Raw genomic sequence first — 14,041 nt, 5'->3', positions numbered from 1 at the left:
CGCCTCCAGAACACGACTTGGCCAATGGGCACAGGCGGGGGCGTGCCCGAGGCGTGACCACGTCCATCACGAGACCAATGCCGTAGCTCTGGGTACAGCTGGGGGCTCTAGGAGTGAAAGAAGGCACTGGGGCGTCACACCCTCAGGGTGCTGCTTTGGCCAGTGGAGCCTTTAGCGTCTTGTGGCCTCTATGTGACCGGAGTGCCCTATAGTGTGCCCCCCACCACCACCACCACCGGCGCATAAGTCTCAGATTTTCCCGCGGATGCTGTTTGCCTTGGAGGTAGAGTATTGCCTAGGATTCTAGGGTATTCCATCGACCTTCAGGGCTATGGTTTGCAAAGGACCTAGGTTGGCTAGGAGCTGAGGTTAATGGGGGCTCTGTTTTGTCCTATGGATTGAGACGTTAAATAAAGGAATTACCCTTACAGTGCTGGAGACGGGAGACCTCCAGCCTTGTTCAAGAGATATCAGTGTCCTCCTGTGAGCAGTGAGAACCTGACAGGTAGGGGAGAACTTCCTACCTTCCCCAGTCCCTACCAGTCCATCCGATGTGCTGACATTACCCTCACTCTTCTGAGAAAACCAAAGCCCAGATTCCTTAGATCAGCAGAGCTATCTTCTGAGTTGTCAGAGGGCAGAGATCACTGGTTAGCCTCTGGCAGCTGGCTTAAGGCATGAGTCTTGCGAAATAAGCAAATGAACTAACCAAAAGGCTCCAGACTGGGGCCCCACCCCAGACCTGACTGAGTGGGAAGGTGGAGCCCTTCCCTCTATTAGGACAAACAGCCCCCATGCACAGGAGAGAGGGGTCGCAGAGAACAGCCAGAATGCAAAACTTTATTAACGGGTTTCAACAAGAAAATGAGTGGGTACACCTAGAAACATGGATAGCGTCTCTCCTGGGAGCAGGCAGGGCAGGAAAAGGTGGGGGTCGGAGGTTAGGCCCAGGGGATTCCTCTCTCTGCTCCAGCAGCCGTGAGATCCCAGGGTCAGGGCCAGGTTCCCTCTGTCCAGCTGCAGACCCAGAGACTGCCTCGCCGAGGGAAGCCCAGCACCGCAGCTGACGGCAGGAGGCTGAGCAGCCACAGGTGAGGCCTAGGGCAAGGTGGCTAGAGAGGCCCAGGACGTGACCCCTCTAGGCTGACATCACCAGGGGGGCGTCATGGGCTGAGGGTTCTGCAGATATGACATCACCACGGCAGAGATGGACAGCCTGAGATGGGAGAGAGGTGTCAGTCCAGGATGGAGAGGCGGGGGGGCTCCCACCCCTCCCCCAGGAGTCCCTCCCTCCCCAGACCCAGCCTCACATGAAGCTACTCATCATCTGCTTCGTATCCTCAGAGCTCCGGGAGTTGGCAAAGCTGATGAAGGAGCAGTAGACAGCGACCCAAGCACACCACTTCAGCTGGAAGAGGTGGGTGGACAGATGCGTTAGGTCAGTGAGAGGCACCCCAATGAGCCATTCTCCCACCGGTTCCAATCCCAGTTTCACCTGTTGCAGCTCCAGCCTTGATCCCCAGGAGTCCCTCAGTCTCAGCCTCCCAAAGCTAACCTCAGGTACCCAAGTTCTGGTCCTACTCCCTGAACTGCATCTCTGACCCCACCATGTCCCCTCAGGCCTAAGAAGCCTAGCCCTTGACATCCCCCATCACCCTAAGGACCTCACCAAGTTGCCTTAAAGCCTCAGACCAACATCCAATGTGCCCATCCTGACCCGGACCTCTGGCTTCACGACAGCTCTGGCTTTCTCCACTTAGCATCACCCGAGCCCTGCCCACCTTGAGCATGAGGCCGCACATGCTGAAGATCATGCCGAGCAGGTTCATGTAGTCTGGTGTCGGATCATCCAGGGCTGGGTTACACTCGCTCGGTGGGGGCTTGTACCTGCGGCAGGCTCAGGGTCAGGGGCACTCAACTTCTACCCCTAGGGTGGGCAGATGCTTCCCTGGGCCTCCAACCCACAATCTGAGACCCATCCCCATTGTTAAAAATAAAACCACAGGTCCAAAATGGAGTCATTTATGCTAGGCCACGCCACTAAACTGGGGCTTACTACCTAGCCTGAATGGAGCGTCAGCCTCCTCCAGAAATGTAGTCTCTGACATTGTAATCATCCTTTTTTCTGTTTATGACTTCCTTGCCCTACCTTTAAAAACCTTTCCGTTTCTATAGGCCTTTAAGGCTCCCCTCTACTTGTTAGACAAGATGTTGCCAGATTCATGAATCCTTCAATAAAGCCAATTAGACCTTTAGAATTTACTCAGGTGAATTTTGTTTTTCAAGAGATTTGGTAGCAGCAACAGGATCCAAAGTGAACCTCTGACATTCAGGGATAACAAGGAACACAAGGAGGGGTACCATGAATCCCCTTCTGAGTTCACGGTCTTTCTCGCTGGATCTGGAGGCCATGGGTAAGTTCCTCTCAGTTCTGAGCTCTGCTCTCTTTGTGTCATGCTCCCGACCTAACTGGCTTTCCAGCCAGTTCCCCATTTGTCTGGAATCACTAGTTCCATGTTGGGAGCTGCTGGTGGTTCTGACTACAGTTCCTCATTTGGCTGGAAACCCTAGGCCCTTGGTTCTGTTCCCAGATTCCTTGTTGGGATGTGCTGGCGGTTTGGTCTGCAGTTCCCCATTTGTTTGGAATCAGCCCACAGTCCCCATGTAGGATCTACTCCTGGTTCAAGCCTTTCTCCAGCCCCAGGTTCCACGTAGGCAGTCAGTGATGGTGTGCACAGGGCCTTTTTCTTGGCCAGGCCACAGTAACTGGTTATGGCTGCAGTGTTACAGTATTCATGTCTGTCTGTCTTCCTTTGTGTAGATAAAGGCCAGCCAAGAGAGATGGGAGCATCTCTGACCCCACCATGTCCTTTAATGAGTCTACCCATTGGCACACCTGCTTATTTTTATGACCAAGAACTGTAATCTCAGAAGCTGTAAATATCTACAAAAATGGCAAAGTATGACTAAAAACAACCTAGAATTACTATGGCTGTCATGGGGAAGGTTTCCCTGAGACAAGACTGCCCTTGAAAGTGAGGGTTTCAGGACTTCCCTGGCGGTCCAGTGGTTTAAGTCTCCAAGCTTCCACTGCAGGGGTCTCAGGTTCTATCCCTGGTTGGCGAACTAAGAGCCTGCATTCCATGGGGCATAGCCAAAAAAAAAAAAACTCCTCAACCAGACAAAGCTTGCAAAACAGCAACTGTACTTCCCTGATAGGGCAGTGGGTAAGAACCCACCCGTCAATGCAAAGAACACGGGTTCCATCTCTGGTCTGGGAAGATTCCACGTGCTGTGGAGCAACTAACCTGTGCACCACAACCTCTGAGCCCGAACTCTAGAGCCTACGAGCTGCAACTACCAAGCCTGTGTGCTGCAACTGCGGAAGCCCATATGCCTAGAGCCTGTGCTCCGCAACAAGGGAAGCCACTGCAATGAGAAGTCCGCATAGAGCAGCCCCTGCTCGCTGCAACTAGTGAAAGCCTGCACAAAGCAACGAAGACCCAACACAACCATAAATAAATAAAATTTTTAAAAAGCAACAGACCTTTTATAAACCGTTCCTAGAATCTTCCCTACCCCTACTGACTGGTCTGTTATTCAAACATGCAAAACAAAGAAAGGTGAATCCGACCGACTTTAAGACACTTGCTTGGAAGCCCTCCTCCTATGGTGCTTCGGTTCCATGTGATAGTCACCTAACCTGCTCTAGTGGCCCTGTTTGCTCACAGATTATCTCCTGAGATTAGTGGATTGATAAAAATACAGAAGAGAGGATAGGAGACCACCAGGCTGATGGAGCCAATGACCAGAGCTGAGCACTTTGAAATGACCTTAGAGTAAGACTACAAGCAAAAATTCTCCAAGTTGTTGGTCTTACAGTTACAACAGCTCCAAGACCAGAGAGCTAAAATAATGCCCTCCTAGGGGTCCGCCAACAAAACGCTGGCCCAAGGACCAATGTCTCAAATGTAATCAACTTGCCCCCATATCTGTCTCCTCAGTATTCCGAGGGATTCTCTGGTAAGCTGTTATCTGTAATCCCCTTAAACAGCCAAGGGGAAAATAAAATTACATCTAATGGGAAACCTTATCAAATTCTCGATGATACTTATTGTTGTTCAGTTCTGTGACTCTGTCAGACCTTCTCTCTGAATGCACCTGCCTCACACCGCTTGTTCCCTCTTCAGCAGGAATTCTCAAGATTGCAGGCCTTCCTTTGGTCCCTCACAGCCAAGCTATGTGCTGAGACTCTCACGTGTTTTCCTGAGATGTTGTTCAGTCACTAAGTCGTGTCTGACTCCTCGTGATCTCATGGACTACAGCATACCAGGCTCACCTGTCCTTCACTATCACCCAGTTTACTCAAATCCACGTCCATTGAGTGGGTGATGCTATCCAACCATCTCATCCTCTGCCACCCCCTTCTCCTTTTGCCTTCAATCTTTCCCAGCATCAGGGTCTTTTCCAATGAGCTGGCTCTTCGCATCAGGTGGCCAAAGGAATGGAGCTTCAGCAACAGTCCTTCCAATGAATATTCAGGGTTGATTTCCTTTAGGATTGACTGGTTTGATCTCCATGCAGTCTGGAGCTATGTTTTCACCCCATTCCCTTAGGATGACAACTCCCTCAGAGTGAAAAAGAAGTTTCCTAACTGGAAGAATCTAACAAAAGCTCAGAGAGAATTTCTACCTCAACCAGTACAAAGGACTGGCGGACTTCTGACTGAAAAACATTCTTTTTTCACTATGTGACGTAGCCCCAGTCGATCTATTTAGGTAGAGCTCTCCTTTCTAAGTTAAAAGGGCTAAGACATTTTGTTTCCAATGGGGACTTCACCTTAAAATTTCCTGACCAACGTGAACCAGATCTTTTATGTTCTTACAATCTGTCCTTGACGGAGAGGAAGAATTCCAACAAAAGTCCCTGAATTTAATTGAGGTGTCTCAAAATCTCTGGGTACTTTCTTTCTTTCTTTTGGGCTGCACCAAATCTACACTGCTGCGCACGGGCTTTCTCTAGTTGCGGCAAGCTGGGACTACTCTAGTGTCGGTGGCTTCTCTTGTTGCAGACTGCAGGCTCTAGAGCTCCAGCTCGGTAGTTGCAGCGCACGGGTTTAGTTGCCCTGCGGCATTCGGGATCTTCCTGGACCAGGAATCGAAATCCTGGACCACCAGGGAAATCCTCTGTGCGTTATTTCTAATATTGACATTGCAAGAATAAAAAATACAGAGCTTATAAAGATTCAGAGACACATAACTAAACCTCCCCCTCAATTACATCAATATCCTCTGAAGCCTAAAGCCACACAAAGCCGCACACCCACAAGAGAAGACCTAATGTCCCAGGGCTAATTAGGCACGCCCTATAGAAGCCACCACAACATGCAGATCCTGCCAGTCTGGAAACCTAATGGGTGAGGATGGTGACTTGTCCATAACTTAAGAGCCTCCCCCCACTCCAGCCCCAGGGGAAAGTTTCTTTTGTTTTTTAATTTTTATAGGGAGTAGAGTTGATTTACAATGCTGTGTTATTTCAGGTGTCCAGCAAAGTGAATCAGTTATACATGTTCATAGAGCCACTCTTCTTTTTATTCTTTTCCCATATAGGTCTTTACAGAGCACTGAGTAGAATTTCCTGAGCTACACAGTAGGTCCTTCTTAGTTATCTATTTTATATATACCAGCGTGTATGTGTCAGTCCCAATCTCCTGATTTATCCCTTCCCTCAGGAGCTTCTGGTGGCTCAGCAGTAAAGAATTCACCTGCAAAGCAGGAGACACAGGTTCAATCCCTAGGTCAGGGAAGTCCCCTGGAGAAGGCAATGGCACCCCACTCCAGTACTCCTGCCTGGAAAATCCCATGGACGGAGGAGCCTGGTAGGCTGCAGCCCATGGGGTCGCTAAGAGTCGGACATGACTGAGCAACTTCACTTTCACTTTTCACTTTCAAGCATTGGAGAAGGAAATGGCAACCCACTCCAGTGTTCTTGCCTAGAGAATCCCAGGGACAGTGGAGCCTGGTGGGCTGCCGTCTATGGGGTTGCAGAGAGTCAGACATGATTGAAGCGACTTAGCAGCCAGTATGCTTGCCTGGGAAACCCCATGGACAGAGAAATCTAGCAAGCTACAGTCCATGGGGTTACAAAGAGTTGGACCAGACTGAGCAACTAAACAACAAGCAGGACTCAAGGGTTATTAGCAAAGTTATTTCCCCCTTCCCAGTTGTCCCAAACCTGGAACACCATTTTGTCATAGATTCCAGCAGGCTCAAAACACTGTTGTGGATCTTTTTCAGCCTTTTGCAGTATCTCTATAGATTCCAACAGCTGATGTCCATCTGCCTTAACTTGGAACAATTAGCAGTAAGCCTGGACACTCGTGCCTCAAGGGTTCACTGAGGCCCCTTCAGATTTCTCCCAAGTGCTCCGTCAAGATGTAAGGACCCACCAGTCCCCAGGAAATGAGCTCTTTCACAACAGGTGGATGACTGCTTACTGTGCTCAGTAACCAAAGACACATCCATAAAAGATTCCATTTATCTGCTAAAAAGTGATGGAAGAACCTTTCATACTGTGGTATGGAGAAGTCATCCTAGCTAAGACATGACTGGGCTTAAACTTTATGCTCATTAGAACAGACAGTCTTGTGGCCTCTCAGACAGACATCTGCTTTAACCATTAGACCAAAAAAAAAAAAAAGTGCAGTTATCAGACTGTGCAGAATGTCCACTTTGAAGAGGGGATAAATGTTCTTTCACCTTATCCCCACAATACCAATGTACCAATTCCTTTGAATATGAGGTTCCCTTCCCTGACCTAAGGTCATGCTGTCTTGCTGTGTATGTGCTAATCTGTCTCTTGAAACCCTGAAGCAATGTACCCATTGTGTCTGATGTTTGTTCTTTGTTCGGACAAGACAGAACTGTGCTTCAGGCATCCAAATGGAGCCGGGTAGCCATGTTAATGCATCAGTGAGGACTTGAATTTTCTGAACTGTATCAAATTTAACCACACCACCAGCTATTCTTAAGACGGTATCTGCTAGCAGCTGCTAACTGCAACCTTATGGCCTCAACATCTTCAGACCCCAACGAATCCTTGCTTAACAAGCACCCGTATATCTTGCCGACTCTAATCATATTCCCCTTTTTTTTTTTGACCATACCTGCAGGCATGCAGAACTTCCCTGACCAGGGATAGAACCCATGCCCCTTGCAGTGGAAGCACAGTCTTAACCACTGGACCACCAGGGAAGTTCCAATTATAATTCTTGACAAACAAGTTCTGTAACTGCAGTTTTTGCCTGAATAAGCTTCTGCCATACTGTAGTCCGGCAAAACAATTCAAGTGCTTTTGAATCTATGTTTCCTGGGCCATAGGCCTCCGTTTGGCTCAGATAAAATTCTTATTATACGTTGGTTATTATTTCAGTTGACAAGAGGAACATAAACTCTTCAAGGGAAAATTAACAATTATCTGTAGATAATGTTCATTACCTAGTGCTGAAGGAACCCAACAAGGATCAGGCTAATCCAAGAATTTCCTAGGCCTACAACTAAGTGACAGCTGTGTGGATTTCTAGACTTGATTGGCTACTGTAGACTACGGGCTCCTAATTTTTCCCTATTCATTTCCCCACCCAATGACCTTACTCAACTTCTAGTCCCTGAGCCCCTTTCTAGGGAAGATATACATAAGTAGGCTTTTCTGAAGAGTAAAAAAAGTGCTTTAAGAACCACCAGCCCTAGACCTACCTAATTATTCAAGACCTTTCACTTTATTTGTGCATGAAAGAAATAACCAAGCCCTGGGAATGCTCACACAAGAGCATAGCAATAAACACAGCCTCTTTCTTCTCACAGCATTTAACTGGATTCAGTTGCCAGTGCCTATACCAACTGTCTTGGGTTACAGCTGCAACTACAAAGTTAGTAGAAGCTTCAGTAGATCTAATCTGAAGTAACAGCATTTATTTATAGACTCCTCACGCTGTCCAAAATCTTCTTAACTCTTGGGACTTCTCTGGTGGTCCAGTACGACTCTGTGGGCCCACTGCAAGCAGCTTGGGTTCAATCCTTGTGGAAGGAACTAGATCCCACATGCCAAAACTAAAAGATCCTGTATGCTGCAACTAAGACTTGGAATAGCCAAATAAGTAAGTAAGTAAGTAAATAAATAAATATATATATATATATATGCAGAGGGGGCATCTCCTGATCTCCCAAATGTATTAAAAAGGCAAACAAACAAAAAACTGGTCTTCTTAACTCTGAATTGACTCAACATGTCTCTGCCAGCATATTAACCTTCTATGAGATCCTTTTGCTTCCTCCACTTACGCAACATCTTAAATGTTGCAACACCTTTAACTTGCTACATCACTACCCCTACTGACAAAGATAAGCCCCTTAACTGTCAGGTAAGAACATCCTGATATAATCTTGTTTGCTGATGGGCCATACTCTAAAATGAAAATGAAGAAGGGACACCTTGTTCCCAAACTGATTATGCTATTACTAACCATTATGAATTACTTGAAAAGGAAACTTCCCATAAATGAAAGTGGCCCAAAAAGCCCTTACCAGAGGGCTTGTTAATATTTTTACCAAGAATCAGTATGCCTTTAGGATTATCCATGATTTGGAGATGTTATGGAAACAAAGGGGTTTTCTGAAGTCCTCTCCAGCCCCCATCAAAAATGGGCAATAGGGACTTCCCTCATGATCCAGTGGTTAAGAATCCACCTGCCAATGCAGGGGACATGGGTTGGACCCCTGGTCCTGGAAGATCCCACATACTGTGGGGCAACTAAGCCCGTGCACCACAACTCTGAGCCCACGCTCTAGAGCCCATGCTCCGCAACAAGAGAAGCCACCACAGTAAGAACCTGAGCACAGCAACCAGAGAGCAGCCTCTGCTCACCGCAGTAGAGAAAGCCTGCGCGCAGCAAGAAGAGCCAGGGCAGCCAAAAATATAAATTAAAAAAAAAAAAGTTTTTTAAAGGCAACAAGTAAACTACTCTTACTTTCTGAAGGTAAGAAATTACCTGTCATTAAAATTGAGACTCACACTAAAAGGACTGAACCAGAGTTCAGGAAATGCCCTAGTTACATTTCATGCAAAGACAGCAGCAACAGAATCTATAAATATCATGGCATTGAGAATTCCCTGGCGGCCCAGTGGTTAAGACTCGGCACTTTCTCTGTGGTGACCTGGGTTCAATCCCTGGTTGGGGAACTAAGATCTGGTTTACAGAGCAGGAAAAATAAATAAATATTATGATACAGATGGATGAAGACCATTCTGCCTCAGCAAAACATGACCTCTCATTGCCAGACCCTGGCCATCTTGATGCCCTTGTAACATCAGTCTGTTCCTGAACAGAGAAATTAAGATGGGCAAACAATGGTTGTAAATTAGATAAACATTCAAGGCTATGGGAAACCCAAGATGGCCACGTGGTTCTTCCCAGCTCCCTGACAAATCTCATTTTTCAGTTTTTGCATTCCTTCACCCATCACAGTGCATTTTAAGATGACTCAAATGACGAATAGACATGGGTGGGGAGACAAAATCACAAAAGCAGTTTACCACCAATGTTTGACCTGTCAGGCCTGCAATCCTGGAAGAACCATCTGTGTTCCCAGAGGCCTCAGACCTCCCCACCCCGGACCTTCTGAGCACCTATTGCTGGACTTTATCTAACCACCACCCAGTATGGGTTATCAGTACGTTCTTGTTACTCTACACATGCTTTCCTAATGGGCTGAAGTCTTCCCTCGCCACAAGGCTAATGCCCTCACAATGGCAAGGAACCTGTTAGAAGATGTGGTTCCAACTTGGGGTCTACCTTCCATAGTCTTCAGGGACTGAGGCACCCACTTCACTGGGCAAATCGTACAAGCCTTAATGAAAACCTTGCAGACTCCTTGGAATTATCACTCTCCTTTTCACTTATCATCAGGCAAGGTAGAGAGAACTAATGGGATCCTCGAAAACCTCTAGACTGCCTAAACTACTGAACTCCCTTGGCCTAAGGTATTGCCTCTGGCCATGCCAACTGTTGCCAGTACCCTCTATGAAAACATACACTCACTCCACATGGAACAGTCACCAGTAGACCAATGTCCATTGCTCTACAACTTTCTGCTGATCCCTTGCTATCTAACGTTAATAGGACCAGCTACTATAAGTCTTTCACGTCTTATGCTATCATTAACAGGTTTAAGAAGCCCTCCCAGATCCCAACTCAAAGGATCCTGTTGGTCACAGACTGGAGCCTGCTGACTGGGTATTCTGAAAACATCATCAGAGGAAAACAGCCCTCAAGCCCCATGGGAAGGGACCTTACCAAGTGCTCCTGACCACTGACAAAGATGCAAAATGAGAAGGCACTGAGCCGTGGGTACACATCCCACAGCTAAGGAAAGCTCCGTCAGACATCCAGTCCTAAACAGACGCTGGAGACCTCTGAATCAAACTGATGAGGAAGAGAATAGCTGGCGTCAAGGTGGACTGCTTCTGTCCCAGACACCAGATCAAGACCATATGTTAACTAGAATGAAACCCTTCTTCTTTTTCTTTTTTTTACTATGGTTTTCACCTGGAAAGATGATGTTCTTACCCTTATCTCCCAGCCATTGCTGAGGAAAGTAAGCTTTCAGACCGCTGGATTTGTCATTAAATATTCCAATCTGGGGGCTTCCCTGGTAGCTCAGTGGTAAAGAATCTGCCTGCCAACGCAGGGCACACAGGTCCAATCCCTGATCCAGGAAGATCTCCACATGCCGCAGAGCAGCTAAGCCCATGGACCACAATTAATGAGCCTGGGCTCTAGAGTCCAGGAACCCCAACTACTGAAGTCCGCATGCCTAGAGCCTGTGCTCCGCAACAGGAAAAAATCACTGCAATGAAAAGCCCTTGCACTGCAACCAAGAGGAGCCCCAACTTGCGGCAACTAGAGAAAAGCCCACACAGCAACAAAGACCCCCCAGCACAGCCAAAAATAAATAAATAAATAAAAATTCCAATCTGAGACTTCCCTGGCAGTCCAGTGGTTAAGACTCTGTACTACCAATGCAAGGAACAGTGGGTTTGATCCCTGACCAGGGAACTAAGATCTCGCATACCACATTGCACAGTCAAAAACAAAAACAAAAAAATTCCAATCTATTCATGATGCTAGAGACCTCCTGGTCCTCCTTGTGACCAGCTTTTCCTTCTATTCTCAAGGTCACAGGAAACTACAACCAAACCCCCTGAAAGTTTCTTATGCAATTCAACTTTCACAGCCAGAACAACCTATACCTTGTTTTTCCCTTTCTCCCATCATAACCGTACATACTCAATTAGACACAATTAACTGGTAAATCTCACTGCACTTGCACCCCACATTCTCATGATAATCTAGATCAGATCTGCCCCCACTCACTAAGAGACCTCACCAACTGCACCTATCTTGGCAAGGTGTTTGGAGCAACACTTCATATTTCAGGCTGGGAGAATCTATTCCCAAATGTGCTGAAAACCTGACTGACATCTGGCTTGAATGGTAACTGCAGTAATCCCTGTGAATGAATCCATTAACAGTACCCCCCTAATGGAAATGGTCTGTGCCCCGATAGGGTCTGTCTTTGTCCATAATGGTTATCATTCTCCTTTAGCCTCTGAATGCCTAGACAGCCAGTGCACAGAGGGCAATGCCTCTTAGGTTACTAAACTGGGCTCCTAACTTTCCACAAGGGAACTAAGACACCTCATTGGTCAAGTCCCCTGGATTTACATCATGAAGTTAAAAAGAATGATAAGGATTTCATGACTCAGGATTCGTGTCCTTTGGCAAGGCCATCAGCCCAAGAAAGATCCTTAGATTTCTCTGGCCAGTTGTTCTTTTATAACAGAACAGCCCTTAATTAGGGGCTTACCTGGTAGCTCAGGCAGTAAAGAATTTGCCTGCAACGCAAGAGACCCAGTTCAATTCCTGGGTCAGGAAGATCCCCTGGAGAAGAGAATGGCAACCCATTCCAGTATTCTTGCCTCGAGAATTCCATGGACAGACCATGGGGTCGCAAAGAGTCAGGCACGACTGAGCGACTAACACACAGTCTTTGTTTATCTTTTAGCTGAGCAAGGAGTGTCTATGCTGTGGTCAACACCACCTGCTACACTGGATTACTCCTCCTGGGGAAGCTGAAACTCAACTACATAAGGTCACTGAGCAAGCCAGCTGGCGTAAGAAGGTAACTCCTTCAAGGGGAATTTTTTTTTCTTTTTTTTTTCTAAACCAGGGATTAAACCCTTGCTCACTGCACTGGCAGCACCAAGTCCTAACCAGCGCCCCACCAGGGAAGTTCCAGTGGGAACTCTCTTTCATGTATTTGATTTTGCCTGGTTTTAATCCTGGAGAGCATGGCTCCAAAGTGCACTCCAAACATTGCTAATTATCCTGCTTATTATAATCATAATAATCTCCTTAATGCACTGAATTAGGCAGCATATTAAAAAGCAGAGACATTACTTTGCCAACAGAGGTCTGGCAAAGTAATGGTTTGCTGCTGCTGCTGCTGCTAAGTCACTTCAGTCGTGTCGGACTCTGTGCGATCCCATAGATGGAAGCCCACCAGGCTCCCCCGTCCCTGGGATTCTCTAGGCAAGAACACTGGACTTCTAGTCAAATACATCGTTTTTCCAGTAGTCATGTATGGATGTGAGAGTTGGACCATAAAGAAAGCTGAGGGCCAAAGAACTGATGCTTTTGAACTCCGGTGTTGGAGAAGATTCTTGAGAGCCCCTTGGACTGCAAGGAGATCCAACCAGTCCATCCTAAGGGAAATCAGTCCTGAATATTCATTGGAAGGACTGATGCTAAAGCTGAAACTCCAATATTTTGGCCACCTGATGCAGAGAACTGACTCATTGAACAAGACCCTGATGGTGAGAAAGATTGAAGGCAGGAGGAGAAGGGGACGACAGAGGATGAGATAGTTGGATGGCATCACCAACTGGATGGACATGAGTTTGAGCAAGCTCTGGGAGTTGGTGATGGACAGGGAAGCCTGGTGTGTTGCAATCCATGAGCTCACAAAGAGGTGGACACGACTGAGCAACTAAACTGAATGCACTGTATTCTCTCAAAAGCTTTAAATGCATAATCACAGCCACTAATCATCAAGCAAAAGATCTCCCTATGACTAGAACATCCGAAAAATAACAAGAGAATAACCAACTCAGAGACTGTGAACCTGAAGCCAGCAAGGACCTGTGACTATCACAGGGGTTAACTATGAATAGTCTGCAAAAGAACCAAACTGAGAGAACCTCAGAGTAGCAGCTGAGAGTGGCGCTCATGCCTTAAGTTTTGATCACGTCTCTCAGTTAGACAGACTCTGACTGGGAGCGGGGAGGAGGGAAGAGAGAGAAGATTTGTTAAAAAGAATACCACAGATCCAAAAATCTGTACTTGGCCAAGCTACCAAATCGGGGCTTAATATCTAACCTAATAGAAGCTTCAACTTCCTCCAGAAATGCAGTCTTAATCGGTCAGTCACGAATTTTCTGGTCAGCACCAGTGAGGCAGTCTGTCACATGGGCTCTCTCCCCTCTCCATCCTTCAAAAGGAAAATGAGGTAACCCCCACCTAATAAGACCCTTTTCTCCCCAAAAGGAAACTAATATAATCTGAAATCATCCTGTTTATGACTTCCTTGTCCTGCCTTTAAATAACACTTTCCTTTCTATAGCTCTTTAGCGCTCCCCTCTACTTGCTAGATGGGATGTTGTCCAATTTATGATCATTTGGTAAAGCCAATTATATCGTTTAAATTTACAGCTGAACTTTTTTCTTTTTTTAACACCATGACAACTAGGAGCCTCACCTCAGCACTTTGTTGGGCCTCCGTGGGTCCGACATATTGTTCGCGGACATAGCGAGTCAGAAGTCGCGCCTCTTCCGCTGCGGGAATCGCAGCTTCCGGCAACTTCCGGCAGCTTCCGGCAGCTTCCGGCAGCTTCCAGCTTGGAAACACAGGATAGTTTTTAGAGT

The 14,041-nt window shown here is 46.9% G+C and overlaps 1 protein-coding gene and 2 long non-coding RNA genes across 3 annotated transcripts; 2 read left to right on the top strand and 1 right to left on the bottom strand.

Moving 5' to 3' along the window:
- The first annotated feature begins 75 nt into the window (after positions 1 to 75).
- On the top strand, positions 76 to 1,093 carry LOC139184073 (uncharacterized). The gene is made up of 2 exons (XR_011567509.1): positions 76 to 283; positions 432 to 1,093. It is a non-coding gene; the product is annotated as an uncharacterized lncRNA (long non-coding RNA).
- On the bottom strand, positions 820 to 14,023 carry WDR83OS (WD repeat domain 83 opposite strand). Its single transcript, XM_019964080.2, has 4 exons — positions 13,875 to 14,023; positions 1,782 to 1,887; positions 1,311 to 1,408; positions 820 to 1,216 (listed from the first exon to the last, which is right to left on the bottom strand). The coding sequence occupies exons 1-4, from the start codon at positions 13,922 to 13,924 to the stop codon at positions 1,150 to 1,152; spliced, it is 321 nt and encodes a 106-aa protein (XP_019819639.1). The 5' UTR covers positions 13,925 to 14,023; the 3' UTR covers positions 820 to 1,149.
- On the top strand, positions 1,904 to 3,196 carry LOC139184072 (uncharacterized). Its single transcript, XR_011567508.1, has 2 exons — positions 1,904 to 2,414; positions 2,822 to 3,196. It is a non-coding gene; the product is annotated as an uncharacterized lncRNA (long non-coding RNA).
- Positions 14,024 to 14,041: the final 18 nt, after the last annotated feature.

The sequence above is a fragment of the Bos indicus genome, chromosome 7 (genome assembly GCF_029378745.1).
Source record: "Bos indicus isolate NIAB-ARS_2022 breed Sahiwal x Tharparkar chromosome 7, NIAB-ARS_B.indTharparkar_mat_pri_1.0, whole genome shotgun sequence".
Lineage (NCBI taxonomy): Eukaryota > Metazoa > Chordata > Mammalia > Artiodactyla > Bovidae > Bos > Bos indicus.
Note: the sequence above shows the minus strand (reverse complement) of the source record. Positions and strands in the feature narration are given on the sequence as shown.

Excerpts from the sequence above, each read along its gene's own strand:
- WDR83OS (XM_019964080.2), bottom strand. The coding sequence starts at position 13,924 with ATGTCCGCGAACAATATGTCGGACCCACGGAGGCCCAACAAAGTGCTG. Across the intron at positions 1,888-13,874 it reads AGGCCCAACAAAGTGCTGAG|GTACAAGCCCCCACCGAGCG; the intron begins GTGAGGCTCCTA and ends AGCCTGCCGCAG. Across the intron at positions 1,409-1,781 it reads TGTGCGGCCTCATGCTCAAG|CTGAAGTGGTGTGCTTGGGT; the intron begins GTGGGCAGGGCT and ends CACCTCTTCCAG.